Below are 21,683 nucleotides of genomic sequence, written 5' to 3'. Positions count from 1 at the left end.
GCGGGTGTTAAGTTCCTCACACAGTTGTTTAGTGAATCTGGCTTCCCCGTTGACTCTGCTTGTCAGAAGGTCACAAAATCACGTGACCCCGGGATGCTGCAACCGTCATAAATATGAGTTAGTTGCCGAGCGTCTGAATTTTGATCACATGACTACAGGGATGTTACAACATAATTGTGAAAAACAGTCATCGGTCACTTTTCTCATTGCCGTTGTAACTTCAAATGGTCACTAAGTGAACTGTTGTATGTCGAAGACTATATATTATTGGGTTGCTCGTTAGTTACTTAGGGTAGTTCAGGGGTCTGCAACCTTAAACATTCAAAGAGCCATTTGGACCCATTTCCCACAGAAAAAAAAACACCGGGAGCCACAAAACCCTTCCTGTGCCTGACTATTTCCTGAGGGGCCACAAAACTAGCATATGTAGTTGAATTCAACGTTCTGTTTTCTTCTGAAACTTTTCTTTTCTTGGATTTATCCATGCTTAACCTGCCAGCGGTTGAAAAGCTCAATAAATCACGTGCCGGCAGGTCTCGCACATTGGCGGTTGCGACGCATAGTTTGAGTGACAAGGAAGCTGAAGCAGAGGGGTTGAAAGAGCCACATCCGGCTCCAGAGCTGCAGGTTGCTGACCCCTGGGGTAGTATATAATTAACCAAAGTCGGAGGTGAAAAAGGTAATAAAACAATCCTTTAGCATTTCAAACTTTTGATTTCAGATGCTCGTCGTGGCACAACAGATCTCATGCAAGTGGTTTTTATTTTGGATATTACGGAGAACGAGTTGTGTAAAATTATTCAGGTATCCAACAGGATATGGTGCAACGTTACTGATCAGGTTAACCTGACCAGATTATTGTCCAGCCTTGACATTTCCTAATGTAAACTGGCAAACAAAGAGCAGTTCCAGGTCATTTCTCCTTTATTTGTTTCCTTCTGCCTGGTCTTTACTTCTTTGGGTTAAAGCTGCATTTTCAAGGTTTCCAATGCGTAAGGCCAGGATGCTCTGGAAACGGATATTAAGAATATTTCTAAATATATCTTAGCATGGGTGGTTCCTGTGATTTAAATCTCACCTGAGACCTGACATACATAAATTTGAATACACGCACGCACAGAGACACACAGAGACACAGACACACACCAAAACAACTCCTTTCCTGGATTAGAGGAAGAGAACCTCTCCAGATGGGAATTGATTTTTTCTTCCCTACTCTCATTTAAAAAAAAAAAAATTAAACTACTCATTGAAATTAAACTGACAACTCTTAGAAATTCTCTTTCCCTCCTCCATGTAATCCTGATTTCTAATAATAGCTAATTCATCTCTTATTTCTATGACACTTAATTCCATCTGAGTTTCAATATGCCTAAGGGGATTTTTAAAATCTAATTTAGCTTTTGAAATACCTGGCCCTGTTCAAACAGTGAAAGAGTCATTATTGATTCTATCTATCTATCTATCTATCTATCTATCTATCTATCTATCTATCTATCTATCTATCTATCTATCTATCTAGTGTAATGATCTCTCTATATTATCTCTCTATATTATCTATTTATCTTCATCTACAGTATTTATCTTCTTCATCATCATATCTATTTCTATTATCTATCTCTACTTTCTCCCTCTCCCTCTCTCCCTCCACCCCTCCTGTCTCTGTGGGACTAGAACTCACCACCTCCTGGTAATTGGCTCTAAGTTATCCAGCTGGCTTTCATGCCTAAGGTAGAACCTGAACTCAGGGTCTCCCACTTTCTAGCCTGGCGCCTTAACGATTGTACTGGCTCTATGTTCTACTCTGAGCCACAGTGGTGCAGTGGTTAGAGTGCAGTACTGCAGGCTACTTTTGCTGACTGCCGGCTGCCTGCAATTTGGCAGTTCGAATCTCACCAGGCTCAAGGTTGACTCAGCCTTCCATCCTTCCGAGGTGGGTCAAATGAGGACCCAGATTGTTGGGGGTGATATGCTGACTTTGTAAACCAGCAGTCACCAACTGGTGGTCCGTGGACCGCTGGTGGTCTGTGAGAAAATTTTGGTGGTCCGCAGAAAAATTATTTGCGTTTTTTATATTGCACTAAATCAGGGGCCCTCAAACTACAGCCCCTGGGACAGATACGTGCAATGAACGCTTGTATTGCTGCAGAGAGTCTCCCCCTTCGGAGTCTTTTTGTGCTGGTTGGAGGGGGGCAGAAATTCTGACTTGGGGTCTGCTTCAGCCTCCTGGTGTGGGGCTTTGGGCGAAGGCTGGAGGGAAGCGCCGCTGGTGGCGAAGAGCCGGAGGGCCTCGTTCCAGTGGGACTGCATCATGGCCTGGAACTGGCTGACCATCTCAGCCCGCTGAGCCTCCAGGCGCCGGTACCTGGCCTTGCACTCCCGCAGGTCTTCCCTCTGCTTGGAAAGCCTATGCTCCTAGTCCTCAGTGAGGAGCTCCTGCTGAGCCTCCTTCTCGGCCAGATCCAATTTGAACTGAGCAGCTGTTTTGCCAACTCTTTCTCATGGTGGCTGCTTAGCTCCAATAACTGCTTCCTATAGGGGCCCTAAGGCGCCCGGGGCAGGCAGGCGCGGAGTTGACCACGCCCACCCAGTCACATGACCACCTAGCCACCCAGCTGGTCATTAGGCAGATCATATTAGTAGTCCGCGGGATTTAAAATTATGAATTTTGTGGTCTCTGAGGTCCGAAGGTTTGGTGACCCCTGCTGTCAACCACTTAGAGAGGGTTGTAAAACACCGTAAAGCGGTATATAAGTCTAAGTGCTATTGCTATTTTTGGCCCATGATTGAGAGCAAGGGGCTTAGAATGCAGCAGTTGGCAACGTTCTGAGCAGCTGTCCATCTACCTCTTCCATTGAGATGAATGGGGATCTGGGGGTGATTTGTTTACTGTTCCTCTGCTGCCCCCATCCCCACCCCCGCTCGGTCCAGTCCATGGATGATCTCAGTCTTTCTGTACTTAGCTTTTCTTCCCCCTGCCAAATCTGGTCCCACAGAGTTGTGCTTTCAGAAAGACGTCTCGCTGATGGATGGATGGACTGACATTTTCCGTTAATTCCTTCCAACCTTCTGTTGGGTGGGTTGGAAATTTTACAGAGGGGCCGAAGCTTGCCAAACTTTTCTGGCCACCTTGGGGGAGCGTTCTGAAGCCTTTGTATTTCAGAGAGCATTAAACAGTTTGCTTCCGCCTGACCGGTTTGTTTGAGCCGAGATTTCCTAAGGAGACAAAAATGTACATAATTGCCTTTGCAGTCTATAGCTGGCACTTGGCTGAAGTCCTGGAGCCTTTGAAGTCAAGTGATCCAGGATTTCGGTCCAGGGCACGTGAGCAATCGAAGTCTGCAAATGAAGGTTGTGAACTTAGGACTTGAGAGGGAAGCCTCGTTTGCTAAAAAGTCACACCTCAGTAATAATCCAGGCAGGTGGGCATTGAAAGCTTGGAGCCCCACATCCAGCGGTGGGCTTCAAAAATTTTAGCAAGGGGTTCTCTCCCCGGTTGCTTGGTGGGCGTGGCCATGGTGGGCGTGGCCTAGTTGGCTTCCTGCACCACGGCGGTGGGGGCATGGCGTTTTTGCCCTCCCCGGGCTCCGGAGGCTTTATTTGAGCCTCCGGGAGGGTGAAAACGACCTCCCCAGGCTCCAGAGGCCCTCTGGAGTCCATTTCTGGCCTTCCTGAACTTCCGGTAGACCCATTTTTTGCCCTCCCTGAGCCTCTGCGCGTGCCTTGCACTTACCTGCATCCAAAATGGGCCACGCAAGTGTGGGCTCCTGGGAGGTGTGGGGAGGGGTGGGGTGGGCGGAGCCAGCCAGAAGTGGGATTTGGGGGTTTTCTGAACTGCGCAGAATCTTAGCTAGAGGTTCTCCCGAACCCCTGCGAACCCCCAGCAACCCACCCCTGCCATGCTTTTTTAAAAAATCCACAACATACTAAATTATCGATTAAGACAAAAAAATCTGGATGGTGAACGTAGCAGTACCTGGAGACAGCAGAAGAGAAGAGAAAAGAACTGGAGAAGAATCACAAAATACAAAGACCTACAAGTAGAAGGAGAACAGTTGTGGCAAAAGAAAGCAAGGATAGAACCAATAGTAATAGGCCCCTTGGGTACAATCCTGAAAACATCTGGAATACCATTTGAACCCCATCGGCATTGACATAAAATCCCCATCAGTCAATTGCAAAAGGCAGTTTTACTTGGAACAGTTTACATCCTGCAATCAGCGGTGGGTTGCTCCCGGTTCGTTCCGGTTCTTGCGAACCAGTAGTGTAAGCGGTGGGAGGCTCCGCCCACCCACCTGGACATCATCACGGACAATCTGTGCATGCGCAGAAGTGCGCATGCTCCCATTGCGAACCAGTAGTAAAGGTAAGTAAAACCCACCCCTGCCTGTGATGGTATATTTAGCACCATGAAACAACATCTGTCTACTCCAGGTCATTGGGAAGGCCTCCATAGGTGGACAAAAAAAAAATGCCAAATCCAGTCTGAAAGTCTGGCCAATTGTGTGACCAACTATAATAGCTTATGAAACATAGTTTATGAAACATTTAGAACAATTAATCAGTGGGACGACTTTCCTCCAGAAGTTGTGAATGCTCCAACACTGGAAGTTTTTAAGAAGATGTTGGATAACCATTTGTCTGAAGTGGTGTAGGGTTTCCTGCCTAAGCAGGGGGTTGGACTAGAAGACCTCCAAGGTCCCTTCCAACTCTGTTCTGTTCTGTTCTATTCTATTCTATTCTATTCTATTCTATTCTATTCTATTCTATTCTATTCTATTCTATTCTATTCTATTCTATTCTATTCTATTCTATTCTTCTCTATTTCTATTCCTATTATTTCTATTCCTATTATTTCTATTCTCTATATTCTATATTCTATTCTCCACTCAACTCTCAACTACTTTGAGCATTAATAAATAAGTAACAGATATTTTATAGCTAATAAGGAATAAAAGATGGCTCAGCAGATTGTAGAAACTCTAGGCGAGATTCACTCATGCCAAGATAGTCATGAGCAATCTAGTGGTTTGGTTTTGTTGAGCCTGTTATGATAGTCCTGCCATGGTGGCTTAGAAACCATGGTTTTATAGCTTACCAGGTTGGAGGAATCCTGACCGTTGTGGCTTATGGTGTCAAGGCATAAAAAGCTTGTGAAACCAGCTGATGATTGGTCAAAAGCTTGGAAGCCAAATTATGACAACATAACCTTGAGCAAAATTATTTAAGAATGATCTGTATCTGTTGTTCCTCAGATGGGCTGTTTATTCAGTCCGGAAGATTTATTGCTGTTTTGAAAATTCTTAATTAAGCTTGATTCATTAAAAATCTTTTTTTTTTAAAAAAAAATTAGACAATTCAACAAAGAGGGAGAAGGAATGTAGCAATAATCACACTTACTCTTGATGTTAAGCAACAGGAAACGAGATAGATCGGCCAAATTTCTAGTCTGTGGATGATTCCTTCCTTAATCCACAAGGAATGAGAACATCTGGGCTTCAATGGGAGGTCACTGCAATTATATTAAGCTTTAGTGCATTTTCCTGGATTTAATTCATCCCTTTTGAAGCCGAACGTACTAGAAAACGTTCAGCCATTGTTTCAACATGAGACAGACCACATCTGGATAGAAAACCAAGTTGTGATGAGACCTAAGGGGAACACAGCAGTTTCCTGGTTTCTAAACATCCAAGCTGCATATAAACAGAGAAGAAATAACAGGTGGAAAATGTGAGAGGAATTAATAGTTTTGCTCTCAGGCGAACTGCCATTCTGGCTACAAAACCGGACAAAAGAAGTTTTTCGGCATTGCAATAACGCTGGTTAAAGAATCCGAGTGCTTTGCATACTGATATGCAAAACATAGGACATTTCAAAACGTTATGAATCCCGAGTGGCTGATTCATAGAGTTTTGAGCGCAGAGAAAAAAAAATGCTCATCCTCCAGAATTTTGGCCCAAACTCGGGGCCAAACTAGTCATGCTGTTCCTCGGTGCTTTGAGGGGTTCCATCATAACAAGGGGATGGGGATACAGAACAAACTCTTTAATTTTGATCCTAAGGTTTCGTTTCATTTCTTTCTTTCTTTCCTTCCTTCCTTCCTCCCCCCTCTCGCCGCCTCCTTTCCTTCTTTCCTTTTCTTTCCTTCCCTTTCCCTTTTTTCCCCTTCCCTTCCTTTTTCCTTTCCTTTCCTCCTCTTCCCCTCCTTTCCTTAACTTTTCTTTCCTTAACTTTCCTTCTTCCCTTCCCTTCCCTTTGTCATTTCCCTCTGGGCAGTGTACAATAAAATTCTGAATACAATAAAATACTAAAAGGAAGTAGCGGAAATTTTGAGCAGTTCGGAGATCCGACAAATACCACCTTTGGCTGGCCCCAGAGTGGGGTGGGAATGGAGATTTTGCAGTATCCTTCCCCTGGAGTGGGGAGGGAATGGGGATTTTGCAGTATCCTTCCCCTGAAGTGGGGAGGGAATGGAGATTTTGCAATATCCTTCCCCTGGAGTGGGGTGGCAATGGAGATTTTGCAGTATCCTTCCCCTGGAGTGGGGAGGGAATGGGGATTTTGCAGTATCCTTCCCCTGCCACGCCCACCAAGCCATACCACACCCACCAAGTCACGCCCACAGAACCAGTAGTAAAAGAATTTGAATTCCACCTCTGGCAAAGAGCCATGTTTTCACACCTTTACGGAAGGCCAAGAGAGCGGGAAGGAAGGGGGCTGCCTCAGTTCGGGGGTGGGGGGAGAGGGAGTGATCCACAGGGCAGGGACAGAAACAGAGAAGTCTTTCTTCCTGGATCCTCCCCAGTCAGGAATTTTTTGATAATAGATAGGTGTCTTTGGAAGAAATGCACAGGCCACGCTGGGGTTTACACTCCTGAAATTTTTCCATTCTTTCTTTCTGCCAGCTTAAGAGGCTGCCGTTCCCCCTTCTGTGGAGTCGAGAGGATGCTGGCTTAAGGTTGCTCCCCCTGAATGTGAGCATCCCAAAGAAGCTGCCAACCCCCCCCACCCCTTGCATTTTGTTTTTGAATCCCCCCCCTCAAAAAAAAAAAAGCTACATAAGCAGATGAGGCAGCCCACAAACTCAGTTCTCCGCCTTTAGGCTGAATCAAGCCAAGTTACACCAAGGCTTCTATTTTTAGCATTATCTCTACTCTGGGAGTAGTTGCTAAGCAGCTCACCTTTTGAACTCCTAGGATGAGCCAGGGAGCCAAATAGTTTACATAGAGGTTTAAGGGTAACCTGATAAGAGGACTGCGTGGCGATCACACATGGGGCATAGTATCCACTGGGCTAGATAAATAATTGTGGTGAAATTCGTCGGGGTGATTACGATTTGCCTTTAATTAAACAGGGGAAGCGGTGGCTCAGTGGCTAAGACGCTGAGCTTGTCGATCGAAAGGTCAGCAGTTCAGCAGTTCAAATCCCTAAGTGCCGCGTAACGGGGTGAGCTCTCATGACTTGTCCCAGCTTCTGCCAACCTAGCAATTTGAAAGCAAGTAAAAAAATGCATGTAGAAAAATAGGGACCACCTTTGGTGGGAAGGGAACAGGGTTCCGTGTGCCTTTGGCGTTGAGTCATGTCGGCCACATGACCACGGAGACGTCTTCGGACAGCGCTGGCTCTTTGGCTTTGAAACTGAGATGAGCACTGCTCCCTAGAGTCGGGAACGACTAGCCCATATGTGCGAGGGGAACCTTTACCTTTACCTTAATTAAATAGAGCAGAGCAAAACAACAGCAGAGAAAGGATGAAGGAAGCAATTGTTTGTGCCATCAAGTTGATACTGAGATAATCTCTGTAAGGGTTTGTTAACCAATCTGGATTTCCAAATGTTCCAATGGTGCCTCCATCACTATTGTAACCGAGTCCGTCCATCCGTCTGTCTGTCCGTCCGTCCATCCATCCATCCTTCCTCTTCTTCTCTTTCCTTCCATCTTTTGCAGCATTATAAACTTCTAAAAGGAGCCAAGTCTTTGCAAAATGTACCACCAAACATGCCAATGTACAAGCCTGTTAACGCTCCAAGTTTTTGCATCTGTGCAATCTACAATTTCATCTGCAAAAAAACCCCAATCAAGACATCTGGTGGCAGGTGCAGGAACTACATTACAAAAAGTTAATCAGTAAAAAATATACGTTTTCCGCTGCTCCTGACCCAGTCTACCTGCCTGCCTGCCTGCCGCATCCATCTCTCTGTCTATCCATCCATCCATCCATCCATCCATCATCATGTTTGCTAATGCTTTATTTAAGCTTATATTTGCACATCGGTGATTGCACGACCACTGTAGATTCCACACACTCAAATAAAATAAAACCCACAAGAGGAGTGACATTTGGAGCCTGTGAGCCTCCATCCCAGCCTGACAGAGGAGATGAAGCTAATAAAGGAGAATATTTGTAGCTCAGGATCGAACTGTGGGGTCCTTGGTGCTCCCCAACCTCGGTTGTTTCCTTGCAGATGTTTCATCACCCACCTAGGCAACATCATCAGTGCTAGTAGGAGAGTGGGGTTGGCAGAATGGAGGAGAACTGTGGGGTCCTTGGTGCTCCCTGAGCTCAGTTGTTTCCTTGCAGATGTTTCATCACCCACCTAGGCAACATCATCAGTGCTAGTAGGAGGGTGGGGTTGGCAGAATGGAGGAGAACTGTGGGGTCCTTGGTGCTCCCTGAGCTCGGTTGTTTCCTTGCAGATGTTTCATCACCCACCTAGGCAACATCATCAGTGCTAGTAGGAGAGTGGGGTTGGCAGAATGGAGGAGAACTGTGGGGTCCCTGGTGCTCCGTTTCCTTGCAGACTTTTCAACACCTAGCTAGGTAACATCATCAGTGCTAGTAGGAGAGTGGGGTTTGCAGAATGAAGGAGAACTGGTGCTTGGGTCCTTGGTGTTCCCTGAGCTCAGTTGTTTCCTTGCAGACGTTTCATCACTCATCTAGGTAACATCATCAGTGCTAGTAGGAGAGTGGGGTTGGCAGAATGGAGAACTGTGGGGTCCCTGGTGCTCCGTTTCCTTGTAGACGTTTCAACACCCAGCTAGGTAACATCATCAGTGCTACTAGAACTGGGTTGGCAGAATAGAGGAGAACTGTGGGGTCCTTGGTGCTCCCTGAGCTCAGTTGTTTCCTTGCAGACGTTTCGTCACCCAGCTAGCTAACCTCATCCGTACTAGTAGGGACAATGCCGAGGCCTTCCTCGCAGGGTTGTCGTTCCACCAGGGAGGTGAACTCCCCCCCTCCCTTCCCACAAACGCGCGCGAGAGAGAGAATAATCAGCCGACGTGGCCTCTTCCGTCCGTCCGCGCCGCGCCCTCAGCGAGGCCTTGTGGAGATACCCAACCCCCCTCCCTCGAGTGACAAGCGGCCCCTCCCTCCCGGACCACAACTCCCGACGTGCTTTGCGTCGTCGACGTCATCGTCGTCGTCAGCGTCGGGCCCGTCTTCCCGGCGTGCTCCGCGGCAGCCCGTTTTCCTCCCCCCCCTCCACTCCGCGTCCCCCCTCGGTTTTTTTTTTCCCTTCCCGGCATGCCCCGCGCGCTGCCTCAGCCTGACTAGAATCGGGAGACGCTGCCGTCGCCGCCGCCGCTGCGAGGAGGAGAAAAAGGAGCAGGAGCAGCAGCAGCAGCAGGCGGGGCCGTCGTCTTTCCGCCGCGCCTGAGGGGGAAAAAAAAAAAAATCCCGCCCTCTCCTCTTCCGCCCTTCGGGGGGGTCCCCCTCCGTGTGTGTGTGTGTGTGTGTGTGTGACGGTCGCCCCGCCCTCTCTCCCCGCGCCGCTTCCTCACCTCCCCCCCCCCACACGCCCCCGGCCGGCCATGCCGTCTCGGGCAAGGTAATGAGCCGCAGAGCCCCGGGGTCTCGGCTGAGCGGCGCTTCGTCCTCCGGCGGCGGCGGCGGCACCAGCAGCAGCAGCAGCAGCGGCAGACAACACTATCACCCGCGGAGCTGGAATGACTGGCAACCCAGGTGGGCCCACGACGCCCCCAGGCGCGGCCTAGTGTGTGTGAATGTGTGAGGCGGGGAAATAAGTAGGCCTCAGCCCCCGCTGGTCTTACCTAGCTAGGCCCGGGGTTCCTCCCCCCCGACTCCCTCCTCCTCGGCGAGCCCTGACAGCGCCGTTCCCGCCGAGGAGGCGGTGGCGCCCGGTTTCTGCGGCCTTCCCCGCCACGTTCCCCGGTCGCGGTTTTTTTTTTTTTTCTTTTTTTGGGGTGGGGGGCTTCAAGGCCCCGGCCAGGCAGGCTGCCTCTTTCATGGGGGTCTCTCCATGAGTGGGTGGGTGGGGGGAGCGCTTTTCTTCCTCACACACGCCCACCGCCGGACACCCCCCCTTTTTTCCCCTCCTCTGGGTGGGTTTGTTTGTGGAAAAAGGGGGGGTGGGGGGGTGTCGTTGTTGAGGAGCCTCGTTCGCCCGGGATGTGGTGAGGGGCTTAAGCGGGGCTAGGTTTAAACCTGGTTAATGGGAGGTGCCTTGCAAGGATTGGGGGTGGGGCATGGACATAAAATGGGGTGGTGGTGGGGGGGGAAAGGGTGGTTACAAGCGGAAGGTTTTTTTTTTTTTAGGGGCTGCGGTTTTAAAGTTTGGTGTCTTTATTTGGCTTTATTTTTGGGGTGGGTGGGGGTGAGTTTGGCTGTGGAGGGTCTCCTCAAGCTCATTGCATTGGTTTAATTCTTCCCCTTTTTTTTTTGAAAAATGTTTACTGTCCCAAAATAATAATAATAATAATAATAATAATAATAATAATAATAATGCTTCTCCTTCTCCTCCTCCTCCTTCTCCTCCTCCTCCTCTTCCTCCTCCCTCCCCCTCTTCTCCCCCTCTTCTTCAAAAGGCAAGTGGACATTTTTTTTTTCTTGGAAAAGGTTTCGTTTCTTCTCATCCAAGAAACTTCTTCAGTACTGGACGGAATTGAAGAAGTTTCTTGGATGAGAAGAAGCGAAAATGTTTTCAAAGAAAAAAAAAGTTTTCAAAGAAAGAAAGAAAGAAAGAAAGAAAGAAAGAAAGAAAGAAAGAAAGACCTCAAGAGAGCCCAGTTGCCTTTTGGGGGGAAACAACAACAACAAAAAAGCACCTTTGGGACAATTATGACTTGGGTGATTGAGAATCGCCATAGATTAGGGTTGTGATTCCTTCCTCTGTTCCTCCAAGGAATAGGTTTAAAAAGGGTTGGATTTTTTCCCCCCTCTGTTGGTTTTGTTGGGTGTGGTGGTGGGAGATTGGGGGAGATATTGTCCATTGGATGAGTAGCACACTTCAACCCCTGGGAAGCTGGACAGAGAGACAAGTTGTTTTTTATTGATTATGAGCCTTAGAAGTTACTTTCATTTTGTGATTATGCACCTGGGCAGGTATATTTCGAAAGTGTACGCAAGTTGGCAAAGTGGAGTTCATCAGAACTGTGTTAGAGGGTGATTTCATAAGGTTTTTCTTTCACTCTTCCTCTTCTATTCTTTTAATTAGGCCTTTTCGCAGAGTGATTGGTTCTGCAAACTTTTCTTTCCTTGTGTGGGTATATTGTACGCCGAATGAATTAATGTGCTCTTTGTGGTTCCTGTTTCCTGTTATCTATCGCGCTGTGCTTCTTTTGGGATGGGTGAGAGAAATAGGCCAGGAAAAAGCAGAAGGCATTTTTTTTAAAAAACAAGACTGTTACAGGGAGAGGGGAAAGTATAGGAGATTTAAATGGTTGAGAAAGATCTGTGTTTTGATTCCAACTCTAGGAAACTTCTAACGGGAGTGTAATGTTTATTGAAATGCAGCATCTTTCATATTTGTTTCTAAAAGGTAGTAAAATTTACATTCTTTTGCTGTAACAAACTATCAGCGCTATCTCCCTGGAAATATTTCTAAATATGAAATATTTAGATACGTAGAAAATATCAGTGGCATTTCAATTTTATTTTGCAGGATCTTTAATATGAATTGGGATTTTTTTTTAATTGAGGCTGTTGGATGGCTTGATCCATTGGAATAATTTCACACGACTTTCATATTGCAACTTTGTTGCCTAATTGATAACTTGGTAATAGCTTTATGAGGAGGAGAAAGTCAACGTGGTGGTGTTTGTTAGATGTTAAGGCTCATTTTTTTCTTTTTTTGGAGATTCATACTTCTTTTTTTTAAAAAAATACACTACTGCAAACTTGTGATAACGTAGAAGTGCATGCCCCCGTCTGGAACAATTTGTTATATTTGTCATTTGACATGGAGGTAGACAATTCAAGTGTATAAAAACAAAAACCAATTTTGCTTTGAGAGAAAATATATATAACCCCATGAACAGCTTCCGTATTATTTTAAGATCCCAGTGATTGCTTTAGCTATGCTTGTAAGCATAGCCTTGAGCTTTTTTTTTTTTTTAACTATTATGTAAGAGCAGGTCCTTTTGTGATATCATGATCTACTTTTGAAAATTCCTTGATGTAGCCTGGTGACTTGCTTGTCCAAGAGACTCAAGGCCCACCTCTCCTTGGGTGCATGGAAATGGATGCTTGGGTGGGTTCAGGGAGGGAGGGAGGGGAAATCCGAAGTCTTATCTTCTAAAGGTTTGTGTTTTTTAAAGTAAGATATATTTAGTGGTTTGTTGCTTTGAACAGGGGTTCAGGCTGTGGTTGGCTCAAAACCCCCACGATAAGCTTGGTCTGATGTGTTAAGATCTGCATTTCGAAAGTGGGCAAGGACCCCAAATGAGCTTGATCTTGTGGGGTTTTCAGAGGGGGAAATGGGTGACTAAAGTGGTTTTGGAAAAGGATTGGTCTGATTTGGTTGGCCACATGTGGTCTGTGGATTAGATCTTTTCTGCGGTTGGGTTAGAGAATTATTGGAGGACCAGGCAAACAAAGTCAGGTTTTGGTAAACTTCTTTTTGTGTGTGGGAGACTCTGGTTAGTTTCACTCACTACAGAGCCATATTACGATGTGCCTGATGTTTGATTTAATGTGTTAATGGTGAACCCAGCCATTGCAGATTCTAAAGCATTGTTACGGCTTAGAATGACATGTGAATCTAACCACTGGCCAACATAATCTTGGTGTTTCCTTCTGTATGGACAATTAAAGGTATAATACTGGAGCCTTGACAAATTCTTTGGAGTTTTCTTATACACTCCGGAACTTGTTTCTAAAGTATTGTATACTTATTTATTTTATTTAGTTAGTTATTAAATTGTTTGCCATCCATCTTGCTTCGAAGTGACTCTGGACCACTCAACAACTTTAAAAGCAATAAAACCATAAAAGTTAAATGTATTTCTGAAAACAATAAAAATAGAATTACAACCCAAAGTATACATTGATTTTTCAAACACATAAGGCTAGATTTATTTCAGATATAGAGGTTCACCATTAGAAAGCACTGGAAAATCTATGTGGATATTCAGCCTGCATTACAAGCTCACCGATCTTCCTTATTTAGTGACCACAATCGGGACCAGCAACTCAGTTAAGCAAATAAGTTGCTAAGTGAAACCGTGACTGTGCTTATTATCTGACTTCTCAACCTTGGCAAAATGTGCGAACTTTAACTGCTGGAATTCCCCAGTCAGCATTGAGATGGCTCATGCTACCTAGATATACATTTTTTTAAAAAAATCATATTTAAATGATACAGTACAATGGTGTCAAAATGATTTAAAATTGTGAAAAAAAAAAATTGCCCCCAAAATTGGCACATTAAAAGTTAAAGCATAATTAAGGCAGGTTGTTAGTTTGTAAGGTAGCAGCTGGAGATCACTAACATTTTTTTTGGAAGAAAGGTAATGAAGAACGTGTCTGACTAAGAGACTAAATGGGTATCAATATAGTTGTTATTGTAATGCACTTAAGAAAATCTCTGAATGCAATTTAAATTTATCAAGTTTGAAGTCATGATTGATTCAGAACCAAATCTTACTCAGAAAAATATGTATACAGTGGCAAGAAATGCAGCTCCAATTTTAATGTAAGTGCAGGATTTTCTTGTGACATTCATCTTTTTATGCTTTTTAGAATTCTGGTCCCAGCCTTCTATTTCCAGCATTGCCAGAAAGGCTTCAGATTGGAATCTGTAGGAATGTACATCAGAACTTTCTCTTTTGCACTTCATGCTATTAAAGGAAGGCTGCAGGGAACAGAATTTATTACTTGGTGCCCTTTCACTTCTCTTGTGGACTCATGCCTGCATGGTGACTTGATTGAGAACACGATTTTGGAAGGGATTTTTTTTTTAAAGCTTAAAATGGTAAAATTATATTTTGTCTTTGGCAAAAGTTTTGGCTTTCTCGTTGTATTTTCCAGGGGTAAGCTTTTAAAAATATACATTAACGCTCCATTCGGGTTGTGATGTTCTTTAGAATTGTATATGAATTTTATATGAAATGAACGAATAGATATTTCCTTGATTCCGGGTGATTATATGATTGTGTTCATGTGTTTTTCTTGGGAGCATTGGCCATGCTGAATGAGCTGCTGGGAATTCCGCCTCAGCAATACAGGTGGTCCTCGACTTACAACCATTTGTTTAATGACCATTCGAAGTAACAGTGCCACTGAACAATGTGACTTATGACCATTTTTCACACAACCATTGCAGCATCCCCACGGTCACACGATCAAAATTCAGACGCTTGGCAACTGAGTCGTATTTACGACGGTTGCAGTGTCCCGGGGTCACGTGATCCCCTTTTGCGACCTTCTGACAAGCGAAGTCCATGGGAAAGCCAGATTCACTTAATGGCTGTGTTACTAACTTAACAACTGCACTTAACGCTGGCAGGAAAGGTCGTAAAATGGGGCAATGCTCCCTTAACAGCTGTCTTGCTTAGCAACCAAAATGTTGGGCTCAGTTGTGGTCGTAAGTCAAGGACTTACCTGTATTTAGAGAACCATAGGTTCCCTACCCTGATTCTGATATTTCAGGTGGTGGTTTCTTTCCCTTGCTGTCTGAAACTAAACTTTGCATATTTTGCCTCTATGACGTCCTACTGTTTTTGTTGAAATTATTTTTAAACTGACAGGATAGATATGGTAGATGGGGCTGTAGTTGAGTAACACAGCTGTTCCACCAGGTGGACACCATCAGGTGTTGTAAAAAAAGGAAAGCACTTGGGAAATGAGGTATTTAGATTTGAGATTTTGAGAAATACTCCAGCTTGTAGCTAGGCTAGTGAATTTTTCCCCCCATCATACAGTTTAAATTGGCTCATAATCTGGCTTTCATTTCTCTTCCTAGACAACTTCATAAAGCTTGTAGAACTTTCGTAGCACCTCTCCTGATTTGCTGAGTTAGAATCCGGTGGGGAAATAAAACATTTTTTGTCTTTAATTTGATTCAGCCTGTGATTTAGGATGGCTGCTTAGTAAAAGCATGCAGAAGAGTTCCTTCTGAAACATTTCAAGTATGAAATGCCTCATTCCAAGCATCTCCCAACCCCTCAGTACCCCCCCCCTGCATTTTCACTGTCAAGATGAGGCATTTGAAAATGAAATGCATTTTACGTACCTTAGTAAGTTAATCAGTGAGGTTTTGCCTACTATGCAATCACACAAGTTTGGGCTGTTAATAAATGGCTTTATAGCTTCTTAGGAGTATTTGTTTTCCATTGTCTGTCTGCAACAGCACGTGATTTTTGCAATTTTATGTGTAGGAAAACACGTGTACAGCCCCATCCGTATTTAGTTCCCTTTTAACAGGGGCTGCATTCTTGTATCATACTAAGCCATAATATGTCTTGGCGTAGCATGTTGTATGAACCTAGGCAGTTGACTGATCTATAATGGTTTAGCTTAGTGGTGTATGTAGATTATATGTGACAGGTCCTGCAATCGCACTGTTTTATATGAAAAAAAGACGACTTTAGACTTTTAATTAAATACTCTACTTTTATGGAGATTAAACAAATCCTCAGAATAAATAAAAGCATGTCAATTGCATGATGACTCAGTTTGTATGATGCCAGAATATGCTAGAGCCCTACATTATATTAATATTAAGTTATGGTTTATTTTAACCTTTTTTTCCCCCCAATAAGCCACTGTTACTGATTTGTATGGTCATCTGAACCAAACACATCTATTGGCATAATGTGTAATCCTGTCCTATGCATAGCATTCAGAAATTCTCATTCAGTTTCAGGATTATTAGCAAGGTGTGGCTGCAACTGGGAACGTTAGCTGCCTACTATTTTTGTCTGTTGGGTATATTGAGACAAAATGAGGGGTTTGAAACGTTTAGTATTTCCACACCTCTTGAAAGCGATAGCTGTATTGGCTTTTGTTTTGTCATCCATCCACTCCTTCCCAATGATCTGGGTTCATCATCATCACCACCATCATTGCTTCATTAAGGCAGCTTTATGAGTTAGCTATTTTTGATTCCAAAAGCCATTTTGTTTACTAAAGAAGCGTATAAAAGTCATGCTCACTTCATATTCATGTTGTTGTTTTTTTACTGAGATATGGGATACACGTGCATTATAGTGCGTGACCTACATTTTGTGGGTTTTAATATTTGAAAATTAATAGATCTGTGTGTTCTCTCACCCCACTCCCCAAGCAACTGTTTATTTATGCATGACATAGTTTGATCTTGTGATGTGTTAACTTGGAATGGCATGGAAAAAAATATGTATTGTGCATTTTTCAGAAACCAGTATGCAAAGAATGTTTGGGTATGTGTACTTTTATAGTAGAATAAAAGAAGGAAAGTTAAAAGTGGTTCTTTATTTATTCGTTATGCTACTCATAATAAGAAAACGTTTGTGCATGGTTTTAAAATGGAATTCTGTAATGCTTCTGTATCCGTGTTATCAAGTCCCAGGGGATCACGGGCATACGAACTACAAAGCCCTGGCTGAAAGCTGTCAGAATATTCAGTGATGTTTGCTAGTTTGTCTGTAGAGTTGTGTACATTTCTGCTGACGTCAGTGTAGATACAAGCTAGTATGTAAACAGCTCTGCTTCTTTCTTGGAAAATGACCCAGTGTGGCTATTTAATAATGTTCCTGCCTCGTATCTTTGCACAGTGATCTTGTTCACACCATGGGCACAATGAACCAAAAGAGGATGTGTTTTAACCCTCAATGTAATAATATAGCATCTTTTCCCTCGCTGCATGGTGCTTGTCACAATGGGATGTTCTGAACCTGCTCTTGTTGAATTGTTCTCTGCAGTGGGTGTGAGAAAAGATTGCAGAGGAAAGAGTGTTTAGTATAAATGCTGGGAACCCTGAATCCATATTTGAGAAGGAGCTCCGATGAACTTTCTAAGAAGGAGACACCTTCTGGTTTTATTCTGCTCGTGGTACATTTGCTTCTTAATGCATAGAAGAGCTCTTGATGCTAATCTTTGTGGCCAAAATTAAAAATACCGTCGTCTTGGCTCAGGGGTTCTTTCTTGGCTTGTGCAAGTGTCAATCAACTATTGGTTTTGTCCATCTTAGGACATGATGAAGAACTAATATCAATCAGTTATCTCGAAGGAAAGTTTGTGAGTTCTAATTTGTAACTCATTTATTTTATTTGTCATTTTATTCAGCCTTTTTGGTTTAGATATGTTTAATGTTGTAAGCCTCCCACAGTTGCCTTGTGGTGAGATGAGCAGCAAATGAATGAATGAACGAACGAACGAATGACATTAGATATTCTGAATGTAAACCAACTCTAGGGGCCAAGGTTTGAAAGCACCTCACAGATTTTTTTCTTCTTGCAGAAGTGACAATCAATCAGCTGACCAAGAGAATTTAAAATACTCTTCATCCAGAGACCGGAGTAGTTCTTCCTCCTATGGATTACAACCTTCAAATTCAACGGTGGTGTCTCGACATAGACATGATGATATCAGAGTCTCCACTGACCTCCAGAATGAAGAAAAAGGTATAAAGATGATCTTATTTGATATGAACCAGTTACGGCTGTAAAAGAAATGAGTTAGTCTAGATCAAGGATTTTCAAATTTGGCAACGTTAAGACATGTGGACTTCAACTCCCAGAATTCCTCACTCAGCCATGCTGGCTGGGGAAATCTGGGAGTTGAAGGCCCCGAGTCTTAAAATTGCCAAGTTTGGAGACTCCTGGTCTAGATACTTCATGGCTGTCACCAATCCTCTGGTTAGTTTTTATTGGAATTACTATTGTGCTATGTTGCATTTTGTTATAGATGGGGTAATTGAACCATCACATCTGTGTTAATTAGAAAAATGATTTTTATAGGTAGAAACCTTTTTTTAAATAGCGAGGTATAAAGAATATTGAAATACTGACCACTTTCTGTCCTGGCTTGTTTCCTGGAGGAGGAGGTGTAAAGTATTTTTAATTTGGGAGCAGGAGAAATGATTGGCCAGATATGATGATAGCTTCTTGCAACATCAGGAACTAGTGTTATTGGTCAATGGGGGCCTTTCACCCCCCACCCCCCAAAACATTGTCATCTTCTGCTTTAGGATATGGTGCAATTTCCAAGTGATTCTAATGCTTTCCTTAAAAAAACTGGTTTTAATTCCAGGTGGCTACAGTGTCAATGGAGGATCTGGGGAAAATACTTATGGTCGGAAGTCGTTGGGGCAAGAGCTGAGAGTTAACAATGTGACCAATTCTGATTTTACCAGTGTTCAGCATGGGAATCGTGCTTTAGTCACAAAAGACATGAGGAAAACACAGGGTAAGAACTGAGTGTGCCAGTAGAAAAGTGGGCTGATGCTTTGAGCTGGTTTTATTATTATAGTAACCATAGGAAATGTCTCCTAAAATTAGAACCATGTTCAAGGGCTTGAAAATATGAAATTCTAATACTGGGTATAATTACACTACGGTTTATTTTAAATCAAGTGAACTGTTGCCCTGAGAACATTGTAATAAAAGGGTTTCTTTCTTTCTTTTTAAATTGGGGTGGCCCTTTTTACGGGTTTTGGTTTCTTTCTGAGCAAAAGTCGTACAGCATAGTTGGTTGAAGCTGTTTACCATTAATTGTGACAAAGTTAAACTAAATGTAGCTGATCTATTTTCATGGGAATGGATTGTTTATTATTATGGGGATCGGTCTGATTCTGGGAGAGAAGGACATGCGTGTGTGCCATTATCTCAATTTCTAGAGCGATCATTGTCTTACTCTGATGAGTCTCGACTGTCAAATCTTCTTCGGAGGATTACTCGGGAAGATGACAGAGATCGAAGACTGACTACTGTAAAGCAACTGAAAGAGTTTATTCAGCAACCAGAGAACAAACTGGTTAAGTATTGTTATATATGGCTTTTGTTTTTTCCTTGACTAAGGGCTCCTTTGCTTTAAGCTTGACTTCATGCAAAGGATCATCCAGGTTTCTACATAACAAGACTATGTTACTTTCATTTTTTTTCCTTTTCTCCTTCTTGGGTAGCCTTTGTGTTTTAAGGTAGGCCTTGACTTGAGACCATCATTTCCATTGCTAACCAAGGTGGTTGTAAAGTGAGCTGTGCTTAATTTTATGCCCGTTTTGGCCACAGTTGTTAAGCAAACCATTGCAGTTAACTCATGCGATCATTAACTGAATCTGGCTTTCCCCCCATTGGCTTTTCAGAAGTCAGCTGGGAAGGTCACAATTGGCAATCACATGACCCCCAGGATGCTGCAACCATCTTAAAGGACATTTGTCAAGTGCCTAAATTTTGATTGATTGGACCATGTGAATTCTGCGAGGGTCATAAGTGCAAGAACCGGTCATAAGTGCACTTTTCTCAGTGCTGTTATAACTTTGAATGGTGGCTAAATGAATGGTTATAAGGACTGCTTATAGTTCCTTTTGTCTGTATTTTTTTTTTAAAGTGAGAGACAAGAATTCTATATTTATGCTCCAGCTTACATAAAAAGATGCTGACATGCTAAAGAGAGAAGGGAAGTGGAGGGGAAAAAAAGCTGGACCTATGAACGCTGAAGGCCAAAACAAGCTCATCTCTCATAAGCAAGCATTTATATTCTGTTCAGGCCAGACTGAGCTCCCCTGGCCAGCGGTGGAGTTCATGTAGCATCTGATGGCCAGTTGGACCAGTGGCTAGGAAAATAAATGGTGGTAGCAGTTGCCATGAAAGAAGCCTGCATGTTTGTGCAGATTCTCAGCCGTCCAGCTTGTCTCAAAGGTGCTTTTATTTTTCTCCTTCAAAAGGTGACTGGATTGGGGTTTTTTTCCCCTTTAGGAAGAAGAAGAAAACGTTTCACTTCTCATCCAAGAAGGTTCATTAGTTCTAAAGGTGGGGTGGGGGGAATGAAGCTTCTTAGACGAGAAGCAAAACATCTTCTTCCTCAACAACAACAAAAGGTCCAGTTTCCTTTTGAAAAAAAATATCACACCTTTGAGAAGACAGCCTGAATTTGCTTTGCAGTCACCCTGTTAGTGAAACCTTTCTGTGTTGACTCTTACAGGTACTTGTTAAACAACTGGATAATATCTTGACTGCCATACATGATGTGCTTAATGAAAGGTAAGTTGGAATAAGACAGCTTTGAAAGAATAATCATTTATATTGATTGTTTCCTAGTATGATTCGATGGCTTATTTGTACCCTATGACTATCATTAAGTCTTGTACCTTATGATTCTTGACGAATGTATCTTTGTCTTTTTATGTACACTGAGAGCGTATGCACCAAAGACAAATTCCTTGCGTGTCCAATCACACTTGGCCAATAAAGTATTGTATTGTATTGTATTTCTGATTCGGGTCCATCTGGGAATGGACAGCTCCGGAGATCTCTGCAAGCGTTCTGTTTCCCTTTCGGAGCGTGCCATTTCCAACAGATGGCTTGGCAGCTTCCGGAAAGAAAATCCTCCAACCTGGAAGTCATTCAAGCTATTCTGGGGGGTAATCTGGCCCCGAAACAAGCCAATTTAGGGGATCATCTGAAAGCTGCCAAGCTGCGCTGTCCCCAAATGACATGATCCACAGGGGGTGGAATGTTCTGGCATTACCCTAAAAAGATCAGTGAATTCTGTGCCTCCTTTTAGCCTCAGTGATGAGGAAAGGAGTGGTCAGAAAGCATCAAGAAAAGCTCTTGCCTCTTATCCGATTGCTCAGAGGGCTTGGTACAAACCATCAGCAGAAAAACGGCTTCTGACACCCACCACTCCTTAAGTTTATTTAATGTCCTCCTGCTTTGAAGGTGTTTGTTGAACTGAGGGGCAAGGATGGGAGTAGAAACGTACAGGGAGTCCTTGACTTATGGCCACAATCGAGCCCAACCTTTCCATGGCTAATTAAGTGAATCCACACCCCGTTGTACAGCTTTTTTTTTTTTTTTGCCACTTTAGCCATCAGTGAATCACTGCCGTTGTTATCTGAATCATGCAGTCGTTAAGTGAATCTGGCTTCCCCCAATTAACTTTGCTTGTCAGAAGCCGGCTGGGAAGGTCGCAAATGACGATCACATGACTCCAGGACAGGGCAACGGTCACAAGTACATGCCAGTTGCCAAGCACCCAAATTTTGATCACGTGACCAGGGGGGGTTGCTGTAGTGGTATGTGTGAAAACTGGTCACAAGTCACTTTTTTTAATGCCATTATAGCTTTGAGCGGTCACTAAACAAATGGTTATAAGTCGAGGACTACCTTTATGTATAAATGGGAATTTACCCCTGTGCGAATGAGATGCTGACTTGAATGTATGAATGCATGAATGTGTGAATCCTTGTAGTTTCTGTGTCTACCGTTTTTCACAAACTAACCTTCAGGAGCTCTAATGATCAG

The 21,683-nt window shown here is 43.6% G+C and overlaps 1 protein-coding gene across 1 annotated transcript in view; it reads left to right on the top strand.

Moving 5' to 3' along the window:
* Window positions 1–9,785: 9,785 nt before the first annotated feature.
* SMG1 (SMG1 nonsense mediated mRNA decay associated PI3K related kinase) overlaps window positions 9,786–21,683 on the top strand; it is a 76,332-nt gene continuing 64,434 nt past the window's right edge. Inside the window, exons 1-5 of the mRNA XM_070955270.1 lie at window positions 9,786–9,963; window positions 17,680–17,843; window positions 18,472–18,627; window positions 19,058–19,194; window positions 20,362–20,420. Of these exons, the coding sequence (XP_070811371.1) occupies window positions 9,833–9,963; window positions 17,680–17,843; window positions 18,472–18,627; window positions 19,058–19,194; window positions 20,362–20,420 (647 nt within the window). The 5' untranslated portion in view covers window positions 9,786–9,832. The remainder of the gene's footprint in view (window positions 9,964–17,679; window positions 17,844–18,471; window positions 18,628–19,057; window positions 19,195–20,361; window positions 20,421–21,683) is intronic.

This window comes from Pituophis catenifer, unplaced genomic scaffold (assembly GCF_029215685.1).
Source record: "Pituophis catenifer annectens isolate HBS135680 unplaced genomic scaffold, rPitCat1.0.hap2 SCAF_16, whole genome shotgun sequence".
Lineage (NCBI taxonomy): Eukaryota > Metazoa > Chordata > Lepidosauria > Squamata > Colubridae > Pituophis > Pituophis catenifer.
This window is presented reverse-complemented; position numbering and strand designations above follow the sequence as displayed.